At 36.5% G+C, this 23,763-nt stretch overlaps 3 protein-coding genes across 5 annotated transcripts in view; 1 reads left to right on the top strand and 2 right to left on the bottom strand.

Annotated features, from left to right (window-relative positions):
* The window catches only part of gtsf1 (gametocyte specific factor 1), a 10,009-nt gene extending 6,611 nt beyond the window's left edge, over positions 1 to 3,398 (bottom strand). The window contains exons 1-5 of one of the 2 annotated variants that reach the window (XM_016672256.1): positions 3,286 to 3,398; positions 2,375 to 2,488; positions 2,182 to 2,288; positions 1,273 to 1,399; positions 1,096 to 1,179 (exon numbers count right to left, since the gene is read on the bottom strand). In XM_016672256.1, the coding sequence (XP_016527742.1) occupies positions 1,096 to 1,179; positions 1,273 to 1,399; positions 2,182 to 2,288; positions 2,375 to 2,456 (400 nt within the window). In that variant the 5' untranslated portion in view covers positions 2,457 to 2,488; positions 3,286 to 3,398. Of the gene's footprint in view, positions 1 to 1,095; positions 1,180 to 1,272; positions 1,400 to 2,181; positions 2,289 to 2,374; positions 2,489 to 2,890; positions 3,139 to 3,285 lie in introns of those variants that run through there. The other variant, XM_007553609.2, reaches the window with a different exon arrangement.
* Positions 3,399 to 4,009: 611 nt separating this feature from the next.
* Positions 4,010 to 12,197, top strand: letmd1 (LETM1 domain containing 1). The gene is made up of 9 exons (XM_007553607.2): positions 4,010 to 4,169; positions 4,473 to 4,627; positions 6,880 to 6,995; positions 8,153 to 8,235; positions 8,369 to 8,555; positions 9,451 to 9,552; positions 9,629 to 9,781; positions 9,857 to 9,953; positions 10,642 to 12,197. The coding sequence occupies exons 1-9, from the start codon at positions 4,054 to 4,056 to the stop codon at positions 10,716 to 10,718; spliced, it is 1,086 nt and encodes a 361-aa protein (XP_007553669.1). The 5' UTR covers positions 4,010 to 4,053; the 3' UTR covers positions 10,719 to 12,197.
* Positions 12,198 to 12,205: 8 nt separating this feature from the next.
* On the bottom strand, positions 12,206 to 21,444 carry cd63 (CD63 molecule). 2 transcript variants are annotated; one of them, XM_007553608.2, is made up of 8 exons: positions 21,306 to 21,444; positions 20,514 to 20,609; positions 16,232 to 16,420; positions 15,133 to 15,207; positions 14,950 to 15,048; positions 14,628 to 14,771; positions 13,573 to 13,656; positions 12,206 to 12,631 (listed from the first exon to the last, which is right to left on the bottom strand). In XM_007553608.2, the coding sequence occupies exons 2-8, from the start codon at positions 20,577 to 20,579 to the stop codon at positions 12,566 to 12,568; spliced, it is 723 nt and encodes a 240-aa protein (XP_007553670.1). In that variant the 5' UTR covers positions 20,580 to 20,609; positions 21,306 to 21,444; the 3' UTR covers positions 12,206 to 12,565. The 2 variants fall into 2 exon arrangements, with proteins under 2 accessions (XP_007553670.1, XP_016527740.1); XM_016672254.1 differs by having other exon boundaries at positions 20,514 to 20,599.
* Between the last annotated feature and the right edge of the window lie 2,319 nt (positions 21,445 to 23,763).

The raw sequence follows: 23,763 nt of genomic DNA, 5'->3' as shown, positions 1-23,763 counted from the left end.
GAGGACCAGGGTTGGGAACACTGATCTAATCAACCCTTTTCTCAAACTGTGGTCCACAGGCGCCCCCTAGAGGTATGCAAATAAACAGAAGTTTATTTACTGTGAAATGAGCTAAAAATGTGTTGCATACAATTAGCTTGCCGAAGTTTTGTATTTACAAAAAAAAAAGCAAGTTGCTTAAGAACAGGTCACTCAAAAGAAAAGCTTTGAGTGACCTCAGCTTCATTAAAAAATGCTGCTGCTATTTTTTTATTTGATTAAAAAATATTTAACTGGCAAATACACAATACATACAATTGATAGAAATAGGTGAGTAATGTGGAGAAGAGGATTTCTGTTTTTGCCAGAGCAACTCAAGTTCATCATGCTTCTAAGTTACAAATGGCCTCAAAAAGTTACTAATGCACACAATACATAAACCACTTTTTTATTTCTAAGTGCTTGGCATAATTGGAAAGCTTAGAATCAACCCTTTCAGAATCTGTAAATAACCCAAAATAGCCTGAGCAATAGTTCATGGTTTTGTTGTGGCCAGTCACATTAACAAAACAATACCCATCCATGATCATACATGCTTATAGCTACTGGGGCCGTGAGAGGTGCTGGTGCCCATCTTCAGCAGTCAACGGGGAGGGTACACCCTGAACAGACTGCCAGTCCATCACAGGGTAACAGAGACGAACAGGACAAACAATCATGCACACCCAAGGAGGATTTAGAGAAATAAATTAACCCGACAACCATGTTTTGGACTGTGGGAGGAACCCAGAGTACCCAGAGAGAATGCACGCAAGCACAGGGAGAACATGCAAAGTCCTTGCAGAAAGACCATCTTGCTTCAAGGCAACATTACCAACTGCACCACTGGGCAGCCACAAAACAGCACCACCTCCTCTTTAGGATGGATAAAGACAATAAGTGAGTTAAGAGTGTAATATTTTAATTCTAGGTTTTATATTAAGTTAGGTTGTGAGTTATTAAATGGGGCAAGTAGTCCTCAGTCTGAAAAAAGTGTGATAAACACTGATCTAAATACATTTCCTCCAGACACATTTAGTGTGATCTCTTCTAAACCTTTATGATATTTTACTATACCCTTATCCCAGTCCTCAGTCATGTTTGGGTTGACCCAAGTGTTGACTGGAACATCCCAGCCAACATGTCCATTTCTGCTTCCAGCTGTTAAACAAAAGACACATGTACATTACACCATTTAAAAGAAAACAAACCGTAACAGCTCTGTTAGGTGGATAGAAAATAAAATAATCTCACCATCTTCAGTGTCCACAGATATTCTGTCCTCGCAGGTCTCTGTGTGGTAAGCAAGCTCGTGCTTGGGAACCAGGTGGCGAGCATTAAATGGGCAGGTTTTCAGTTCACTGGCCAGTTTTGGATGATTCTGTGGCAAGAGATTTCTTTAATTTACTAATCAATTGCTGCAGGAGAGTCATGTGATTTACCCACTTCTATAATCCAAGAAGGAATTTCTTTAAGACACTGGATTAACACCATGTAATCCAACAGTGTGATATTTGTATGTTATGTACCTTGATGCTAGGAAAACTACAAAAAGCGATGTTTTGCATTTTTCCTGCAACTGTATTCACAGAGTCCCCAATAATACAGTATGACATGACAAACTATCCATCCATTTTCTTACATCCATCTCCAGCTAACGTTCCGGGTGAGGGGCGGGGTACACCCTGGACAGGTCACCAGTCTGTCGCAGGGCAACATAGAGACACAGGACAAACAAACCGGAGAGAACCCATGCATGCACAAAGAGAACATGCAAACTCCATGCAGAAAGACCCCGGCCAGGAATCAAACCCAGTCCATCACTGGTAAAGCTGTTGCTGCAAGGCAACAGCTCTACCAACTGCACAGTGCATGGCTGCCACTGTGCAGCCATGACAAACTAATCAAATTAAAAAAAATGTTTTTTTAAAAAAAGGCCATAAATGGAATCAAGGAGCAACTTTTATGAGGGTACCAATATATCAAGGAGGATCAAATGCAATCTGGTATAGTGGGTGTAAATTCACTGAATTCAATTCAAATGTATTCATCTGGTAAATCTAAAATATAATAATATTTTATCTCTGGTAGAAAACTATTTTAAACCCACAAAACACCATGAGTGCAGATTTTTACCAGCCCTTTACCAACTCAGGAACTCACCTTCCTGCACTTAATCAGGTGATATGGGAAGCGGCAGGAGCGGATTTTGTGGTTTTTGTCAAAAGGACACTGTAGAAGTTTGTCTGGATCACAGTTTGCCCTGCTATCTAAAGTGGAGTGAATGGAAAATGGATTCAGATGGAAAACTGGCAGATTTTGCAGGTTACAAATAGTACAAAATCTTAAACTTTACCATAATCTTCAACCTCTTCTTCCCTCTCCTCAGAGGGCACTTTGCATGGACTAGTACTGGTTCCGAATTTAATGGAGGCCATGTGGAAGACAAATTTCCTTTGGACGGGCCAACCTGGGAGGAAATAAAATGCATATTAGCATGAAATGTAAAGAGCCGACGTAGATTTCAACTAAAACATTTCGTTTTACTCGGCCAATTGCAATGCAAGTTTCACGGAGATACACAAGGCGACGAATACCAAATGTTTCACTTAATTTCCTTCACGCTAGCCAGTCACAAATTCATTTCTAATACGTAGACAGATTTAGCAACACTCATGACAATAAATAAATAAATAAATAAAGAAAGAAAACGTTGGCTCGTACCCAAATTTGCTAACATTAAGCTAGCTTCAACACTAACGTCCCTAGCTTATTCTTTATTCTTATTTTACAAATAAGCGAAGTTAAACCACGTTTATGTCGTTTATATCAAGTTATATTTATCCAAATAAGTAAAAGGTTGTAACTTAACCACACAAATGGAACCCTTCAGACCGCTGAGGAAGATAATCTTCGACTTCTCAAACGAAAATCAACTGGCAGAGCGTGTCCTCCTCCGGCTTTATAGTGTCTGCTACTCACGTGACTATCAGCCTGGCACGAGCAGAAAATGTGAGTTTAAGTTAAAATTCACCCACTAACTCCAATTTTTAATTTCTGAAATATATACAAACGCCGGTACAACTTTAAACAACCAATTATGTTTAAAGACCGGTTAGTTTGCAATATTTCAAAAAATGCTGCGTTCCATTTAGCTCGGAAATCGGAACTTTAGACCGTTTTAACGTCAACAGTACGTTAAAACGTTTCAGCGTCAAAGGGACTTTAAAGCGGGCTAACATTTGGGAAATTTAAATGTTGTAACTCATCATCTAATCTTCAAAGAATCATTGTAGATGGTGATGCTGTGGGCAGAAAGAATCCTTGGTAGCAGTTAGTCTTCCAACGAATCTGGAGAGTCCTCTGACTGAAGACTGTTGCTGTATGACAATCTTATGACTAACATGACATGCTAACAGCTCATTTTCTATGGAGCAGAGACTACATTCAACAGAAACATGTTGTTGCACAACTAATTCTCTCTTTTGCTATTGCCACACCTTTTTTTTTATCTCTGTCTGGACATAAGGTTAGAAAGCCAGGCACAGAAACAATAATTAATGGGACCAATTAAATTGTTTAACCTTCATACTTTTATTTCAACAATGAATTGAAAATTAAGGTATTGTAGTTTCAGCCATATTTAAATAGGATCCCAGTTTTCATCTGCTAAATCAGGAGTCTGAAAACTGAGCTATCTGGCTCACTTCATATAATAAACAATGAAATATTACCATGTCATTTCTGATTCATTCTTTAGTTCTGTGTGCCTTTAAGAAAAACACTGGCCCCACCATTCAACCCTGGTCTAGAACCGCCACTGTACCATTCATTATTTATTATTTTTATTTTGAGTAAGCTTTCATATGATCTAACAACTAAACATGTATTGTTAATAAAGCCCAAAATTCCACCTAACATTCAGTGAAAACGTAAAATAATGTGCGTTTCGTTTTCTGTGTATTACGGTAAATGACCAACTGTCAGCTTTCCCGTATATTACCGTAGTAACGGTAACTGCTCTGCCCGTCAAACATGGCGCTCTCCTGCTCGATTCTGTGCAGCCGGTTGTCTTTGACCCGACTAAGTGGTCTTACCACAAACAGGATAACACATGGCTTTTACCTTCAAGACGTATCCTGCCAGTCCAGGTCTGTCTTCCCAGGGTGAACCTTTCCCTTTTTTCACTTGATTTAACCGGAATGTATCATGGTTTGCTAAGCTAGCTACACACCTGCTAAATAATCAAACGTTAAGTACATTTAAATCTCAATGCAGACAGTTGATAACCTGCTGACTATTTAAAAATGTTTATCGGAGATGTTTACAAAAGGTGTCACTTGTACATGTTCCGTGTCATTATGTAGTGCTCTTGTGCTTCTAACTCTTCATTGTGATAAGATAGGACTTTTACGCATTTTATATAACATTTTGTGTTTTTTTTTACGCCACAGGTTACCTTTGTGCAAACATTTTACTTCTTCTAAAGTCAGACGAGGTATTGGACGATATGTTTCCTCCAGAATCCAGTGGGCAAATGCCAAATATGAAGACTTTCTTAAAAGACGATTTCCTCGATTTTTCCTGCTTTATCACACCTTTAAGGAAGGTAAGAGCAAAATGTACTCATCTGCAACACTACTGATGGGTTTATGCTGTTTACTGTCAGTGTTTAGTTCTGAAGGTTATCAGCCTTGTGTATCTGTTTTTTATAGCTACTGTGGCACATCCAGTTTTCTGAATAAATATAGGTAGAATAAACTATAGCCCCTACATAAAATCTAGTGCAACCACTTCCCTTTACAAAGGTTTGTTCATTAATAACCAAATGGCATCACAAAAACTACCAACACACCAGACAGATCGGTGATAAAGGTGTGTAAAAGCAGGGTTATATTATCAAACAATGTGCTTTGAACATCTGACATCAGTCCATCCATTCAAAAATACAAACTGTAGCACAATTACAAACCTACCAATGTATGGCTGTCCACCTAAACTGAAGACAGGAGAGGAACTTTTCAATATGTCCTAAGTCCAACACACCTGAATTAAATGGCTGAATTATCTCGTAATGGCCTAATTATGTGATTCAGGTGTTCAACATTTGCTGAAATAACATTCTCATAACAGTATTTATGCATTTTCCATTTAAGATGATAAAAAAAAATTGTCTGCAAATATGTTGTACCTGGAACTCCTCAAACGAGCTGGTTTTAACTTCACCTGGTACAAATTAAGTAAAAAAGTCACTTTAATCCGAATTAATTAGTACTAAGATAACAGTTACTTGCAGCCCTATTGTAAACAAAAACATATGGAGCTCTGGAAAAGGTTAAATGACCACTTAAAATGATCAGTTTCTCAAATATTACCTTTTGTGGGTATATGTTTGAGTAAAATTAATATTGTTCTTTTATTCTATGAACTACTGAGAACTGAAATTCCAAGCAAAAATGTTTTATTTATTTGCAGGAAATGAGAAGGATGCAGTGCTGTCAGACCTCAAATAATGCAAAGAAAACAAGTTCATATTAATTTAGAAACAACAATAATACTGTTTTAACTCAGGAAGAGTTCAGAGATCAATAGTTGGTGGAGTAACCATGAAATGGGATCTTCATTTTTTCAGAGCTGTGTATGGAGTCTCATTCAAAGTTCATCCTGCAGGGGAAACTGTTCAGAAGAGACCAGAGTTTTACCAGAGCTTTACTTTTCCTCATGTTGGCCTACATACAGAAAACTGACGCAGCATATTACCCTGAACACACCATCCCCAATGTAAACCATTGTGGCAGCATCATTATGTGGGTTTGCGTTTCTCTCTGGTGCAGGGACTCTGCGCAGAGTAAATAGGAAGAAGGGCGATGCTAAATGAAAGCCTTTCCAGGAAGGAAACATTAAAGTTTGCAAATGACTTGAAGCTAGTGTGGAAACTAATCTTCCAGGATGATGATGACCCAAAACTTGCAGCTAGAGCTTAAGTTTAGATGAGTGGGTCTGGATCCTCAGGACCCCTAGGTGTTTCACTGCTGCCACCAAACACGGAGAAGCAGCATTCAGCTTCTAGGCACCACAAATCTGGAACAAACTTCCAGAAAACTGCAAAGGAGCTGAAACACTGACTTCCTTTACATCAAAACTAAAACACCCACTTGTTCAGAGTTGCTTTAGAACCATAATCACTGGAGCACTGACCAACATATTTGATGGTGTCACTCAGCAAAATGTAATGTTTTTCACTTGTTTCACAATGGGTCACTGTAATGTGTTTATGATGTAAAGCACTTTGAACTGCCTTGTTGCTAAAATGTGCTACGCAAATAAACTCTGCTTGAAGGTATTGTTGTGAAAGGAAATCAGTCATTTGAATCGGGTATGTTGGAGCAAAGATGCATCTAAGATAGAAGGAAGAGTGAAGCAGGATTGAGAACCACTGGGGCAGATCAAAGCAATTTATGTGTTAAAATGGCTCAGTTAAAGTCCAGATGTAAATCCAATGGAGAATTTCTGAAAGATTTCTCAATTTTCATGTGAAAAACGTTTGTAATGTTGTATTACGGCTATTAGCTGATGCCCTCCAGCACCCTGAACAAGACTAAGATGGGTTCATTCCTCACCACAGCTGTCTTTCCTGACTCTGCTTTTAAAAGAAATGATGATCTAGAAATAGTGTTTGGCTATTTGTGTTATCTAGTTACATTGGAAATCTGACCCCTAAACGAGAGTAAAGCCAAAATCTGTGCGTATAATGAAGGAAAACTGGCTAACTACAGTGTGTAATATGATACACAGTGACGCTTTCCTCTTGCTCTCCTTGAATTCCTCTCTTTATGAATGTTTCCTTGAATCTTCTTCCAGGATTCAAGATGCTGTTCCAGGATGCCAGAGAAGTGAAGAGGATAAAAACCAAAATGCTGACGAAGGGAGCAAAATTCCACGATTTACACTACAGGGAGATGGAAAAACTCAGACAGGTCAGTGTCTTAAAGAAGTGATATTTTCTCTGGTACTTATTTAGATGTAGGGTTTCTTTCCTCACAACAATAGTAAAAAAAAATAAAATAAAAAATGTTAGTGTGAAGGCTGGATGAGGAGCTTGGAAGGGGGTCAAAATGTCAAATTACATTAAATAATAAAAAAAAGAATTTACTTTTTAATTTAGAAAGATCTCAGCAACAGTATTGATAACTGCAGAGAGACCAACAATGACCCTTTTTGCTACAGGACTTTGTAACCTTATAACCAGTTTGTTTTGTCTTACTATACTAAAAATAAGTGTTGCAAACCAGGCACATTTTCTGAGTACCAATGTCTCCCCCTGGTGGCAGCAGCCTTTCATTGCCTATGATGCACTGAGAAAATGCCTTGGATCAATACTGCATCTAGACATTGTGAATCTGATTTCAGTCAATCTAGGTCCAAAGAATAAATGTTAATTACTTTCCTTAATGTAGCTGACGTGTATTTGTTTCAGAATGCTAAAACTGGTGCTTTCATAAACAAGAAAATATTGAAAACAGATGAAAATGTATTTTTATGTCATTGTTCAATAAAAAGATTGTCCTCAACAAGAATTACAGAAAAACAATTGGATGTCCTATCAAGACTAAACATAGAGTCTCTGTGAGATTCCCATCATATAATCTTAGAACTCAATCTTCTTACAGATTATACATTTATGCTGTTTTACAAAAGCTACACAGAGTAGCTAAAATTTATAATCTCACTGCAAATACGCTCACCAAGCAGTTTTAATCGAGTTTCTAGTGCAAATACCTTAGTTTTGTAACGTTTAATCAAGATATCCGTTTGTTTTAAGTTAATTCTTTAATATTGATGAAAAAGTACAAGTTCCGTTAGAGGATTATTTCACTAATAAAAATACTTTTTCCCATGTTGTATATGAAATAATCTTTACTTTTCCATAAATATTAAGAAATGTTTGACTTAAAACAAGCTGAAAAGTTACTTGCAAGTTAGTTTTGTCTCCTTCCAAGTGTGCCAAGATATTTGCACTAGAAACTAGACCAAAAATACTTGTGATTTTGTGTTTTTGCTGAGCTTGAGTTTTTCTCATTTCATTGATTTCTGTGTGATGTTGTTGCATACTAATGTAATCTATGCTTCTCAGTTTCGCAGAGACCTAATAAAGGCCGTCCCACTTGTGATTATTACCATTCCTCCATTTGCAAACTACCTGATTTTTTTCCTAATGTGAGTTTCCTGTTTGCATGTTTTTTTTATTTATTGTATTTTATATTCGGCACAACATTTTAAAAAGATGAATGTTTGTGCCTGATTATTACCACTGTAGTCGGTAACACCAATGTCTCCGTGTGGCTTCAAGGTACTTTTTCCCTCGTCAGCTGCTGATTCCTCACTTCTGGACTCCCCGGCAGCAGCTGGAGTTTCGGAAAGTGTATCATTCCCACAGGACTCAGCACCACCAACCGATTCTCAAAGAGCTGGAGGACGTGAGCCATCAGGTCAAAAACGGTCACCTGCAAGGTCTTCTGAAGAACCTCTGCACTAAGGTAAGGAAATGGATCAGAAATTAGGGCTGCAGCTAATGATTAGTTTAGTTCCTGATTATGCTGACGATTAATCGAATTTTAATAAGTTGGCACTTCCTGCTGATTTTACATTGAAGCCTTCTTTAAATAATAGAAATGAATTAAAACAAATTATTCAGTTACTTTTTAAATAAAAAAATAAAAATTTTATTGTCTAAAATGCAATAATATAATTCCTTTAGTGAACGCTTGATCATTTGTAGTAAAGGATGCATCTGCAACTAAAATAATATTTCTAACATCAACATGTGAAAAGCTCAGGCCTTTCTGCTTGACTTAGCATCAATAAACTTTAAGGTTAATTTATTTTTATTATTATTCACCAATCAATAACAGGACAACAAAAGATGCTTAATAGGAGATTTAATGTTTTGGGGTTGTTGTTACTCAAGAAAATTTGAACAGGATTATGTTAAAACTATGAGATTTTTTTAAATCTTAAATCCAAAATGTACATATATTTTTGGCTTGCTTACTGCTCTCAATTTGTTGTTCTTTCATCAAATGTCCTTTTTTACACTGTAGTTAATGATTAATCATTTGCTAAATTAGTTGAGTATTACTAAAATAATCTAAAAAAACATCACATCTGTTATCATAGGTGGCAATAAATGTGGTTGGTTTGAATATACAGAATATTCAATTATTTCAAGAAAAGATTTAAAGTTATTATTTGAGAAAATAGCATTTCGTTTCTGTTTTATTTCGCTGCAGCTCTTTAAACCGATCCACAGCCGTGTTTCGACATGCTAATGTCTGCGTTGGGCACATCTTGCTTAAAAACGAGATCAAACTTGTTAAAGTGTGCTGTGATTTCTGTTCAACTTTAACAGGATTACTTTCTGTTTGCATCCAGGTGCAACGCGGCGGAAACCCGAATGTCTCTGAAATCCTGGCTGTCAGAAGTCTGTTCTCCAGAGCTCCTCTGGCCATGAACACAATGAGCAACGAACAGATGGTGAGCAAAGCCTTCCTCTCATTCACCTTCTCTCTGCTGCATCTGTTTGAGCTCATCCGTGTTTGTGGCTGATCAGAGACACATCAGCCCCCTCCTCTTCCTCACGCCCCGTCTCCCGGGCTTCCTGATTGGTCGACGGCTGAACAGCCATGCCGTGGAGCTGCTCCAGCTGGACCGAGCCCTGAGCCGAATGGGCCCTCACCAGCTCAGTGACTGGGAACTCAAACAGGTTCGTCACTCGGTGAGTTTTATTTCCCCAAGCTGAAGCAGTTTCTCGGGCTGATCTAAGTCTTTCCTGTTGCAGGCTTGTTATGTGAGAGGGATGAACGCTGACAGTCTTGATACCAGTCAGTCTCGGGAGTGGTTGGCCCAGTGGCTTCAGGTGTCGTCTGCTTTAAAAGGTACGTGGATTTAAGAAGCTGGGTTTTGTACTTCACTGAACATACAGCTCTGGAAAAATTTAAGAAACCATTTAAAATGATAATTTTACTCTTTACTTTTATGTGTTTGAGTAAAATGAGCATTAGTCTTTTATTCTATGAACTACTGACAACGTGTCCAAGCAAAGATTTAATATTTATTTACAGAAAATGATAAATAGTCAAAATAACAAGAAAGATGCAGCGCTTTCAGACCTCAAATAAAACAAGTTCATATTCGTTTGAAAACAACAACCCTAATGTTTTAACTCAGGAAGAGTTCAGGAATCAATATTTGGAAAAACAAAAAATACTTTTAGCTAATTAAGTTTCTAATTTTCTATTGGATTATATATTTGTAGATTGTAAACAAGATCATATCTGATTAAATGGGTTGACCGATGTAAAATGATGTGTACTTTTATTTTTTGCCTCATAAATGTTCTACCTTCTGCAGTCAGTAGGAGTAGACGCCATCGCTCTGATGCTCCTCTAACAGAAACTCAATAAAAACACAAGTCAGAAATTAATTTTGTTATTGAGGGACAACAAAATCTTTTATAGACTACTACTTCACATCTTTTTTAAGATTATTTCCTCATTTTAAATTTAAAGGAATGTGTCTTTACCCTAACATTATACATTTGTGTCTTCTTTTTAAAATTTGCAGAGTCAGAGCTGTCACTTCTGCTGCACTGCATGGTGCTCATGTCTGCAAACTACCCCAGCGCTGCGAGCCGTCACTGACAGGAAGCCTGCTCCTGTGATTATAGTCACTTTTGTGTTGCAATGCACACAAGAGTGTCAGCATCTTCTTACTGCGAAGGAAAAAAAACAAAATGTAGAACATTTTCTGGCTAGATTGGGTTCAAAAGAAAAAAACAACGCCAGACACTGATGCTAATTTCCTCAATGACAATTTAATATGGAAACATGACGTCAAAGAGTCTTTATCAGAGACAACAGATGTTTCTGTTTGCAGTTCTGAACCTTGGTGGGGAAGTTCAATTTCCTCTGGAGCCCTTATCTGCTATGCCATGCAAAAGTACTCACACCCTTTCATTTTTCTACATTTCTTCACTTTAAATCCACAGTTTCATGTGACAGACCAACATAAAATGGGACAGACTGTCTTTCTTTCTTAAAAATAAAATCTTTCAAGATCAAACGAAACTGGGACTTTAACTAGGTCGTTTGGTTGGGTCATTGTCCGACTGGAAGGTGAGTCCAGACCCCAGTCTAATTCTGACCCAGCTGAGTAAAACAATCCCCACAGCATGTTGCTGCCACCATGTTTCATCCTGTCCTTGGTATGTTCGTAATATTTTGCATGTTAGGGCTCTTGCTTGAACTGGATTTTATTTAGAGGAATCAGAGTGAAACGGCTAAAAACATGTATGCCACACTTTTCAGATTGTTAAAAGAACATTTTACGCCCACTTCATAATTATGAACAGCTTTTTGCTGGTATTTCATTCAGTACAAAAAAGGCTCAAGGGGTGTGAATACTTTTTCAAAGGATTGTTTAAAAACTCGGGGTAAAACGTTCATTGTTCCTGTTTTTCAGGTCATTACTGCTTTAACACATGCTTAGCTTCTGCTTTTGTCCGAGTTTGCACCTACACTCGGACAAAATGCATGTTGGGGAAACAAAGACAATTCTACTTGAGAAAAAGAAATAAAGTTAAATGAAAAATTCAGATGTAAATCAGTAGTAATAAATGTAAGGAGAGCTGTATTCAGAATTTGTGGACATGTTGTCATCAAACATGCTGTATTTTCTCTTGCCGTTACCTCATTTTATGCTTTATTTTTATTTTCCAACTTTCTGGTCACGATAAAGTTGTTCAAAAGACTAAAATTAGCTTTAAATTTTAGACAAAATACAGAAATTGGGGGATAAAGCCCAGATGTAGACTGTCAAGTTGTGATTGCACTTTACTGTTTACTTTTTGTACCCATCATTTTGTTTATGTGGAGATTTAAATTCATGTATTTTAGCACAAAGTTTCATCCAACCTGTTCAAACACCGAGGACTGAAAGTACAAAGGAGTACAACATAACTGGAGCTGTAAAGTTCATCATTATACTTCCTGTGCCTTTCGTAAGTTTTGGCACTCAGCATCTGAAACATGAATCTTTCTGTAAATGTTATTTACTCAACTTCTGAGTTTTTGTGCCAATATTGCATTATACTTTTTTTTTTTGCAATAAAAATCTCAATGCCACTTTTATTTCTTAATTGTCTTTATTGAAAATCCATGTAATTTCAGGAGACTTTATTACAAATGAAACCATAACATAAAAATTTAACTCAAATACTTTCCAAAGAGTCAGGCTTTAAAAACCTCCAGTCTTTCTCTTAACTCCAAGACAATCATCAGCTTTCCTCTGAATGCTTTTCTTTCTCTATGTATTTACAGTACAAAAGCAGGAATAATGATCCAACATGAAACTAAAAAACCCAATTTTGCTATAAAGGAGAAACTTAAAATCCTGTAAATAAAATGGGAACTTTAACTTGAATATTAACTTTTGAAATGACGTTCCTAATAAGCAGGGCCCGACCGGCCAGCACTTGTTTGTATGCCAATCACATGACTTCATAGCCGCCGCGGATGCCTCTCATCAACAAGCAAGCAAACACGATGCCCAGAAGCTGAAAGAAAGAAATGAATGAATTAACATGAAGATGAAACCCCACATGATGCTACATTTAAAATATAACATTTAAATCATACGTAGTTATGTCTGAGGGTAAAATAAAAAGTATACTTCCAAATAAAAATACAAGAATACTTATTAGATTAAATTGGCCCTTTTGAAAATAATTTTCCCCTTCAAATTATCAAACTCATCAAAACTAAGAACTAGGAAAGCAAAATATTGGATTTTTGGTCAATATCCAATATGCCTATATACTAAAACTAATTTGGCCGATAACCGATACCGATATTTTTTTCCTATACCTACTCATTGAAACTATATTGATTTCTCTACTGTGGAATTAAAATACTACATTATCTTTGTCAATTTAGCCAAACGCAAAGAGGAGACTAGAAATGATGCAACACTTTCAACTTGCAGCATGTTTAACGTCAGATTTATTCATGACATCTGGTCTCTCTAAGACAATGACGACACTCAAAGAGTGCAGACCTGAAGTGCCGTGCTGCAGGTATCGGTGCCACTGGTTTGTCCTATGAAACGACGCCTTTTATATCAGTGAGTTATTTTGACCAATATTTGGCGGATATTAAATCTTACAGCTAATATCGGCCGATACCGAGACCATGCAGATAATATCATGCTTCCTTAGGTAGAACTCCCATTCTTTTCTATGTATGAGGACACAAACGGTAAGTTTGTTTCTGCTCTATGTTTTGTCTTCAATAAAATTCAGATAAAGATTTGGGATGTATGTTATCATGCATAAAAGGGGATAATCTTGTAATTTCTTTGTTTCTTAATTACCGCCTCAATTAGGAGTACGTTTCTCTCTTTTACATCATGAACTTAAGGAAAAAAAAAATATTGGTCAAAGAAATATCGATAGGTGAATCCTCTGATGATGTGCTTTGGTTTACAGCCAATACGTACCTGGAGGACAGCAACAATGATAGCTGCAATTATCAACCACTGAGCGTCTTTCTTTAGCATCTTCACCATGATGTCACGGCAACCCTAAAACAAAAAGTGAGCAGACATTAATTTGCTAGCACGTGATCTGAAAGAGGGACTGAAATCTTTGGCTCCTGATCAAATTGGAAAAGTTCCTAACATAGTTTATCCATGGTGGACTGCTTTCTAACTCAGTTCAATTCACAGTTATTTGTAGGGAATGCTTGAAGCAGCATGTTCCCTTGCACAACTGGGGAAGGATTAACATTGTGGTGGCTTTCGTAATCAGGTTTGTATCACCTTGCTTCTGATTTATAGAGGGATTAACAGCAGACGTCGTGCTGCGTCAGCACCCACCGCACTGCGCATGTCGCCTCCAGAGAATTAGGCAATTATTTACAACACATAGCCGATTATTTTTCACTAGAAAATAATTTACATGTTAAAAAGGAATAAAGCACAAGATGGAGACAACTGATCTTTTGCTCTTCCAATTTTCTTTATTTGATTGATTGTATTGTTTCTAACGAATGTTGATTGTGTCTTGTTTCCACAAATAAGGAAAATAATAAAAAATAAAGTAAAAGAAAACTGTGCATAGGTTCCTTTCCATTTTATAGTTATTTGCTAGCAACTGTAATGACAGTTTTGATACCTACCAAGATGGCTGTCAACAGCAAAGTTCCCGGAAGTGTGACGTCACACGAGAACTATGTATGCATAAAGGTTGGTTGTTTTAACAAACTGTAAAGGCACAGACAGCCATCAGGCATCACATACGCCTCTCTAAATCCATGCATCACGACCAAGTCTTAAGTCTACATTTATTTGTCTCAGAAACAATTTTATCTAAGTGGAATTATGCTTCTCCCTAATATTTACATTCCATCTACATGGAATGTAGTCTGTGTTTAGTTTCGGCTAACTTAATATCTCGAGCTTCTCAGACCTTATCCGGTCATGATGGCTGGAGACATTCTGTTACCTACTGTTCCTGAAACTCCAACAGCTAAAACACAATGAATATATTTTACCTGTTGGTACACTATGGTGCTATTTGTCATGGTTCCGTTTCCGCAGCCTAGTTTGACCTCTATGCAGCACGAGTCAGGCACCGTTTTTCCATCGTCACCGTAATTCTTCCAGTCGGTGGAGTTCTGATCGCCACAGCACTTCAACTGCAAATGAGCCAACACAAAACCTTGATAACAGAAGAGCCAGCTGCAGCCTGGGCCAACAGACGGCGCAAAGAGTAACAATGTCACATGGTGAAGGACAAACAGGATGCAGAACTGTTATGCAAAGGTGTTGCTGAGCAATGTAAACAGTGACGAGGACAGGCGATGCTGAACTTACAGTCGTCTGGAATTTATCCACAGTTTCTTTGAGTTCTTGTGAGCCCGACTTGTAGTTCGTGATCATTTCAGAGAGATTTTTCTCTATCATGGTTTTAACCTACACGGAAGACACAAAAGAAAATTAAAACACCCCTCCTGTAGGGAGTTACACAACATAACAAAGAGTGAAGTGTACTCAAACCTTGTCTCTGTATACGTATCCAAGAACTACTGCAGCAATCTCAGCAATGACGACCAACGAGAGGAAGAAGGAAAACTGCAGAACAATTAAGAAAAGTGAGGGAGGTAAATATTTACTTCAAAAATATTGGTTTTGCTGTCCAGATATGTATTAGTTTATTTTTATTTTACACATTAATGGCTGATGGAGGAGAGATTGATTTGGTCCAAGGAATAATTAAAAATACATTTTCAATACAAACCTTTTCTAAAGATAGGTAATTAAATTGCTGGGATTTGCCAAGAATACAACAAAGAACAGGCGATAAGAAAGGACTTGATCAAACTTAGACAAAGTTCAGCTCTATCACGATTACTGAAGTTTTGCTGTGTAAAGCGAGGAGAATGAATGTTATCTATAAAGGAATAACCATCCACTGAGTGAGAATTATGTGCTTTACATATGTGGCACATATATAAATATCTCTACGCTCTCTACAGTAGTATAGAGATTTAGAGTTGCCTTAGTTGATTTTCTTGCTTGAATAACAATGATATTCACTCTCAGTACAGTTCATAATTAATTACCAGTGGGCTAGTTCATTAATAAATACTCCCTATCTTCACTTCTGGAAAAATAAACACACTATTAAACCTTGTGAAAACTCTTTACAGAAGAGTTAAAGCTGTTACAGCTGCAATGGATGGTTTGATATAATTTTAAACCCCATGAATTTGTGGTACATACATTTGTGATGGCAGACAAGCATATACATTTTGAACTATAATAAACATTAGACATCAATGAAAGATGCATTGCAAACAGTCTTCCTGGTTATTACAGGATTAATCCCATGGGAAGTTATGCTTCAGAAGCACTGATGGATCAACAAGAACAACAACTAAACTAAAAAAATAAATAATGGTGGAAAATAATTATAATATAGTTTTAAAGAAATAAAAAATAGGAAAAAAATACACAAACCCAATATACTGGCTGTTGATGCCATTTGTGTCATTATTATAGCCATGTTTAATTGATTTTAAATAAATCTGCGTATACGCTGCTCTGCTATAGCTTTACTCATGACTGTAAAGGATGCTGTGGATCAGTGCATTACCGTGGCAACCATGCAGTGGTTCTCCTTCCAGGCTCCACAGCAGCCGAAGAATGCGACGAAGAAAGTCAGAAGGCCCACCACGATGAGCAGAATGGGGCCTGCAGAGGCGCTGGCGTCCACGATCTGAAAGCTTTTGTGCACAGAAACCTGCACGACGATTCCCACGACAATCAGTGCAAGTCCACATAACTGTAAGAAGAACAGGAGACCAGTTTAGTTCTCATGTCAGCTACATTTTGTTGAAAGTTAAACTATCTGCTTGTTGTTTAAATATACACAGCAAATAAAGTAATTAATGAGTTTTTCACTGTGATAAAACTCAGGTCTAATTTTTAATGTACCCATCTAGAAATATTTTGATTATAGCTTTAAAAGAACTAAAGTTATTCCTGATTCTAAAGAAATTATGTGAGGTTTGATTACCTTGCACGTCTGTTTCATACACAGTTATTTTGGACAAACCTATTTCCATTTCATACCCGTGAACAAATCGTTTTGTATTCATGTTATGAAACAATGCATATTAGTTTAATTTGCTTTAGTTAAATAATTTGATGTGTAAAGAAGGAAAAAGAGATAAAATCATAAAGCTTAAATCTGTGTGTATTTCTGATTAACTGTTTGTTTAATTTTTGAATATGTACAAAAAATACAGTATGAACTATAATGTTAAAACTTAGGAAGTATAAACCTATCAAAATTTCCACTCCTTTCCACAAGCAATAAATGTATGAGTTATACATTTATTGCTTTTATAACCCATACATTTAACAAGTAAACTCGTATTTTATAGTTAACCCATCACTACGGTATCTTTTTAATTTTAATTACAGCGGATGATCAACAAGCAAATCACCAAAGCAGTTACCGGAAAACATTAAAAAATTGCTTAAGACTAAGGAGCAAATTTATAAGTTATGGAGGGAATCTCAGTATGCAAATTCAGAAAAAAAACTTTTGAGCATCAATAAATGGAGTCAAACTGTGAAATAATTTGAATATTAAACTTAGACAATGTCCAAACAGAAAACTGCTCAAATTATCAAAAACAACAAGTAATTATTCTTGGATACAATATATAATGTGCGCTAGTGTTTTATAAATATCCCACCTTAGGGATTAGAAATTGTCTTTTATTATCTAAAGCTTTTACACTGCTGCTAGTTATGTTCCTGATTTTCATTTTGGCCGTTCAATTCCTATGAAATATGACAGATTCTCCTGATCAAACCAAAATGTCTAAGAAAACTGTGACAAAATAACCTTGAGTCATGTGTTTTCAAAGCAGGTGGGAACTGACCCAGGGTCAGAGGAAGTGGATTTTTTTAGAACCCCAAACAGTCGCGTACGAAAATGCCAAAACTATGGAAGTAAGATCTGCTAAATGTGAACAAAAACCCCCCAGAATTTTCTCAATCTAGATGACTGACCATTGCACCTAAACAACTAAACTGATGGGAAGTTACGACATACTTCAGTTCCTGAAAGTGGAAAATGATCATATGAGACTTTGTCAATCTTCTGGGTGGGGTAATGGTAGCAGTCCGGACCTTTTACAAACAGTGTGTGTGTGCGTGTGTGTGTGTGTGCATCTGTGGGACCAATCAGGGGTCAGAGTTAGGACTAAGGTGTGAATTGAGTTTTGGTTAGGGTTAGGGTTAGGTATGTGATGGTTAGGGTTAGGAAAAGGGTAACGGTAAGGCTTAGGCTGTAGAAATGAATGGAAGTCAATGGAAAGTCCCCACAAAGATAGCAACACAAACATGTGTGTGTGCGTGTGTGTGTTTGTGTGTGTGTGTGTGTGTGCGTGTGTGTGTGTGTTTTTGTGTGTGTGTGTGCGTGTGTGTGTGTGTGTGTGTGTGTTTGTGTAATCTATTTGGCTATGATCAGCTCACACCAAGCAGCTCTTAAGCAAACAACAGGGAAGTACATTCAGTGAACTGTGAATGTGTTCATTAGAGAAGCACGGTTAAAAAGAAAAGAAAAAGGCTTCTCTAGAAAGACTTGGTAAGGTTCTGTTATCTCAGTTGAGTTAAAAATAATCCGCTTTTGCAAACTGATACATGGCTGTGAGGACGTTAAAACAGAAAAAAACACTCCCAAAACAGCAAAAGCTTCTTTTATTCTGTTAGAAGATTTTATAAAAATGTCAGAAAAACAAACTTTACATAATCCATAAAGATTTAAGCTTATTACTAGTTTTATACCTTTCAACATTACTGTAGATATTTCTTTTAAAAATTTCCAGAAAACTGATGCAAATTTTAAAATCGACTCCTTTGTCACAGAACATCAATGAGAACGTTTGGATGAAAAGTTTGAGGACAGAAAACTCGCAGAATGAAGCAGGGGGAATGTGTAAAAAAGATATTTCTAATTATTCTACATAACTTTTAAAAAACATTTCTTGTGTTCCAAAGGGCTAATTTAATCTAACCAGTATTCTTGTGTTTGTATTTCTAAGTATTTACTTTTTATTTTACCTTCTTACTCCCAGACATAACTATCACTGTACTGCTTACAACTTTACTGAAGTTTAGCAGCAATCATAACCTGCTGATAAACACACCAACAGCAGACTATATAGCCAACGAGAATAAAAATGTGCCAAATTATCAGTGGTATCTAATTCTCATCTTTGACTTTTATGGTTAAAGTCATGATGTATACCAAGGTTACAAACTTGTTGTTTCTGTAAATATAAAGGGAAGAATATCCACATTACCATCAACTAATAACTTCTGATTTTCATTTTTACTTCTGCAAATATATTCTTTTAATACTTAGAGCCTGCTCAAACGTGACTGGTTTGATTTTGAATATCATATATTTGTTAATAATGCCGCTTTTGGCAATTACTGTGGTCTGCTTGTTAAACAAGACCAGCAATTTCTCACCTTGATATTTAACATATAAAGCAGTAAGAGATTTTTGCTGCCAAAAAAAAATAAAATTCTTCACAATCGTAGAAAATTGTTGTTTTATAAACTTCATCAGCTGATTTAACAGAGGTTTGGTTCAATTTTAGTACAAACAGACCACTTTTAATCACTGCACCAATAGTTACATACATTGAGTCTTACATAAACTCTTTAGCTTGTGAACATCTCCAACCAGATCACACCATCCATTGGTTTCCCTGTAACCCGTGCTAAGCACTTGCTTAAAATGAAAACCTTTTCTTGTTGACAACAGCAGTGTAAATATTTGAGCCCGGCTCAATTGGGTGGCTGATAGCTGATACTGGGGAACAAAAAAGGAGTGAAGACAGCAGGTGAATTGAGCCAATAATGTCGAACATATCCTGGAATATATTATGTAATAAAAAACAGAGCTTAGGCCATAATAATTCAACTATATTTGCTATTTTCTGTCTAAAACCAAAATATATAAATCTGATGTACATGGCATAAAATGGTAAAATAAAGGCACTGATCCTGAAGATGAATGGTTAGTCAAACCTAAATTTAATGCTCACTGCACAAAAACTAACAGACACAAAATACATTAGTTACTAAGTGACATCCAGGGAATTTTCTATGACGTAGTAAGATGGAAAATCAGGCATAGCCAGAGTGTTTATTTACACGCTCTTACTCCTGCATGAAACTTCTAACTCTTAAAGTCAAAACGACTGCTAAAGTTAAAACCATAGCCACATTGCTTAGTCATTTTGACTTCCTCATGTGCAAGTTGAAGTTGCTGTGAGGTTGCAACCCAGAACAGGGTTTGCACAATACAGCGCTAAGTATAGAACAGGGTCCATAAATAAATAAAAACTGAATACATGCTGATTGGAAACAATCACACGACTCTGATAATCCGGTCAAAAGATTCACATTCCACGATTGCCACCTCTAAAACTCCCAGACTGCAAACAGGCAATAAGCCGGAAAAGTTTAATCTCATCCAGGATTTCATAGATGTCAAAAGTAAACAAGTCCTGCATATGGATGCCGGAAGAAGAAAAAGTAGGTTGTGTGACCAATGTGAGTGTTCATCAGCTGATTTGACAGCGGTTTGGTTCAATTTTAAGTCACAGGCCTGTTCAAGAAGAGACACAAAACTGATACTGACACTCTTTGTCTTGCTTAACTTCTGGCTGCACAGGCAAAGGTTTTAGTGAGGTTTGAAGTTAGGTTTAAATCTTTGATCACGTGAAACTGCGGTATTTTCATGCTGTGAAGCCTGTTAGTGAAGTTCTTAGTCGATTTCCACACCCAGTCTGCTAACGTTTTAACAATAATAGTGTCAGGAGAAGGGGAATTTGGTTGGAACTTACCAACGAAATGAAGTTGAAAAAGAAAAGTACATATTTGACAAATTTCATTCCACCTTCCACAGCCATGGCAGATGATGAGCAGGATCCTGGTTTTAACTGAAAGGAAGCCAAATTAGAGATAAAATAAGAGATATATTAAGGATTATATAGGATGTAATTAGAAAAGTGAAAGATCTGAGTCATTTTCAGGAGGAAGCGTTGGAGTACCGAAAAGTAAAACACCCCTTGGTTGAGCTACTGACACATCACGACGTCTCAAAAAGCAGAGGAAAGAGTTTATAAAAAGTTCCTCTGACTTATTTAAGCGTTTCTTTTTATATTGGGTGTCTCAGGAAGTACAGAGCAGCCGTAAAAATCCTGAACGGCGGGACCAGAAAAGTGTGCAATGTAAAGAAATTATGACAAAAACGCAAAACAACGTGATAAATTTTACTTTATTAAATTAAAATGCTTTAAAGTTTGCTTTTTAAAGTCGCTTGTAACAATGTACCTCCGTAACGACCCGTTAATTACCACCGAGAACAAAACCAGCTTTGTCATCATCGGACCAAATTACAGCAAACAAATCACTCAGATTTAGTGTGAATTAATTAAGCTTACATAAACACGCGTAGTTGTCCCTTTTACTTTAAGCTTTAATCAAAAAAAAGTCACAAAACTCGTTTATTACTGCACACTTTGAAACCGTTAAACGGTCACTACAAAAAAAAAATCAAAACGAGAAGAAAAACCCAAAAGGAAGATGCCGAAGCAAAGGTATAATATAATATTTCGTGATATATTTTTACTTACCGTTGAGAGAAAATTGATTTGAGTCCTTTTAGGGGTAAAAAGTGGCAGTGTGTCGAAGCTTCGGACCAAGTTTTTGAGTTCGCACTCTCTGCTGCGTCCTCCGCTTTTCACTCACTCTCAACAAAAACACAACCTCTCCTACTTATGCTGCCTTCAGGGACCGTCCGTTAATTACAGTACTCTAACTCTGAACCTGGTTGTAGCGAGAAGGTTAATGGGTGGAGAAAGAAATTTGGTTAAGTTATAGTTTGTTTTGAGAAAAAATACGACACATTTTTAATAATTGAAAGTATAAGTTAGAACGATGTATTTTTAGAGGGTGGTGTTTATGTGTTATGGTAGAACAGATGAGAAAAGTTAACATTTCTAAAGTGTCATTGTATTTTGTGATTTCTACGTTGTTATGCAAATATTAACAGTTTGCCTTATTATAGATTAATCTATACAATAATAATATACAATAATAAAATAGTATAATTATGTCTCATAACTGATTTATTTATCTCATACAAGTTAGCTCTTACTATTTTATTGTGATGAGATAATATCTTAATATAGCTCATATTTAAGAGTTTAATGTTACTTTTCTTGTGTTTTAGCATTAGATACCAGACGTTTCTATGTAAATAATGCAAATATGTAAGCAGCTCAAATGTTTAGTTATTTTTGTCAGTGTTACTTTGAGTTTCATCAAAATAAAAAAAAGAATAGAAGTAGTATTCTGCTACACAATAGATAGCCCCTCTTGAAAAATCTCTGCCCTTAAGTCACTTTATAATTATTATAGAAATTGTTAATTGCAATAAAAGTCTGTTAATAGCATCTAAGCACAATGTAGTTAACTGAAATCCATTTTTCCTAATATGCAACTAGTCTCCCACGTAACATGAGTACTGGTGGACCTCTGAATGTTGTGAATGTTTCAATTATCAACACACTTAAAATTATATTTAATACTCATTCCTCTATCTCCTACACATCTAAGAATGCTCTGATCACGTTGCATACTACGTGCAACAATAGCAAAATCATAAAACTTCTTAAACATTTTCTATTTGTCCTACTAAGTGCAGATAAGTCAGTTGAATCACTTATCCTCCTTGTGAAATAAACCAGATGAATTAAAATTATCGTGACCGCCCAGTCTTGCATCAATAAACTGCAACTTGAAGTTGCTTCTAAGGCTTTGAGAAACACCTTTGACAAACGTGACAAAAGTCAAATTTGAAAATGAATGTCAGAAAATAATTTTGATGGTGTGAACACTTCTTTTTAAATGTTTCTGTTCTTTAAAATAACTGTGGAAAGCTGTTTGCTGTCTGAATTACAACACTTTAACAGCTATGGGAGCTTAACACCAGCTGCACCAAATGCACATTTACTTTGCAATAAAGTATTAAAAAAACAAACAGTTACGTCAATGACATGCCTGAGCAGCTAATGCTGGATTATGAATAAAAGTTTTAGGGCCTACAATGAAAAGCATAGATATTTTAATTTATGATCACAAAGTGTTTGCAGTAGATAAAAAGTTATAACAGTGACATACTTAGATGATGATAAATTCCACTTTTACTCAGAAGTATCTGTCGTCTACTGTGCAGTAAGCAGTATAAAGCTGCCATGAATAAAGAGTTAGTGTGAGAGTCGACTCTGTTTGCAGTCTCTGGAGCTCAGATGTTGGGTGGAGTTCAGGAGGACAACACTCCATCAAACAATCCTGCAAGCAATACCATTGGCGGGTGTTGATTCTGACATTGCTGCATGTCTCTGTAGCGCACAGAGAAGATATAGATGGAACTGCCGAGCTTTTCTGGGCTTGTCTGGGTATGTGGAAAGAAGGTTCAGCTAATCACATGTGCAGTAAGTGGAAAAACAGCTTCAGAACTGTTGCACAACTACAGCAATGATACTACAACTTAACTGCAGAATCATGTGGTTCTTCTACTATCTAAGCAAATCGCTAGTTTAATCAAGATGCTCTAAAATTACCATACTGCTCTCACAGTTTCTATTTTAATTGTTGTTAAATGTTTTAATGTAAAAACATCATCAGGCATAGGCTGGTGCAGGATTTGATCATTTCTGACTGAAACATTTATTGCTGTTAACTCGGAAACAGGCAATGTGGCAGATTGGGTATTCTGTGTATGCACAGTGACACAGCAAGTTTGGAAAACTTGTTGCATATTTTAAAACAGGAAAAAAAGGCTAAACGTTGCTTAACACAGTTGCTGTAAAATATTATATTGCAGAAAATCTGACTTAAAAAGCCAAACAGAAAACTGTATTACTAAGAATAAAAAGTTTTTAGATTATTTAAGCAGGTTTTGTGCTGCGAAGTGAACCGTCATTGTTGTTTCTCCATCTGTCCACCAGAGGAAGCTAAGTGTAGATAGATAGATAGATAGATAGATAGATAGATAGATAGATAGATAGATAGATAGATAGATAGATA

Source organism: Poecilia formosa, unplaced genomic scaffold (genome assembly GCF_000485575.1).
Source record: "Poecilia formosa unplaced genomic scaffold, Poecilia_formosa-5.1.2 Scaffold57, whole genome shotgun sequence".
In the NCBI taxonomy this organism is placed as follows: domain Eukaryota; kingdom Metazoa; phylum Chordata; class Actinopteri; order Cyprinodontiformes; family Poeciliidae; genus Poecilia; species Poecilia formosa.
The sequence above is the reverse complement of the archived record's forward strand: the minus strand, read 5'-3'. Positions and strand labels throughout refer to the sequence as shown.

Bases quoted from the DNA above. Each gene is read 5' to 3' on its own strand.
- cd63 (XM_007553608.2), bottom strand. From the start codon at position 20,579: ATGGCTGTGGAAGGTGGAATGAAATTTGTCAAATATGTACTTTTCTTT. The intron at 16,421-20,513 runs GTAAGTTCCAAC...TTCTTCTTACAG, and splicing joins TTTTCAACTTCATTTCGTTG to TTATGTGGACTTGCACTGAT. The intron at 14,772-14,949 runs GTAAGTTCAGCA...GCTCATTTGCAG, and splicing joins TGGATAAATTCCAGACGACT to TTGAAGTGCTGTGGCGATCA.
- letmd1 (XM_007553607.2), top strand. From the start codon at position 4,054: ATGGCGCTCTCCTGCTCGATTCTGTGCAGCCGGTTGTCTTTGACCCGA. The intron at 4,628-6,879 runs GTAAGAGCAAAA...ATCTTCTTCCAG, and splicing joins TTATCACACCTTTAAGGAAG to GATTCAAGATGCTGTTCCAG. The intron at 6,996-8,152 runs GTCAGTGTCTTA...TATGCTTCTCAG, and splicing joins AGATGGAAAAACTCAGACAG to TTTCGCAGAGACCTAATAAA.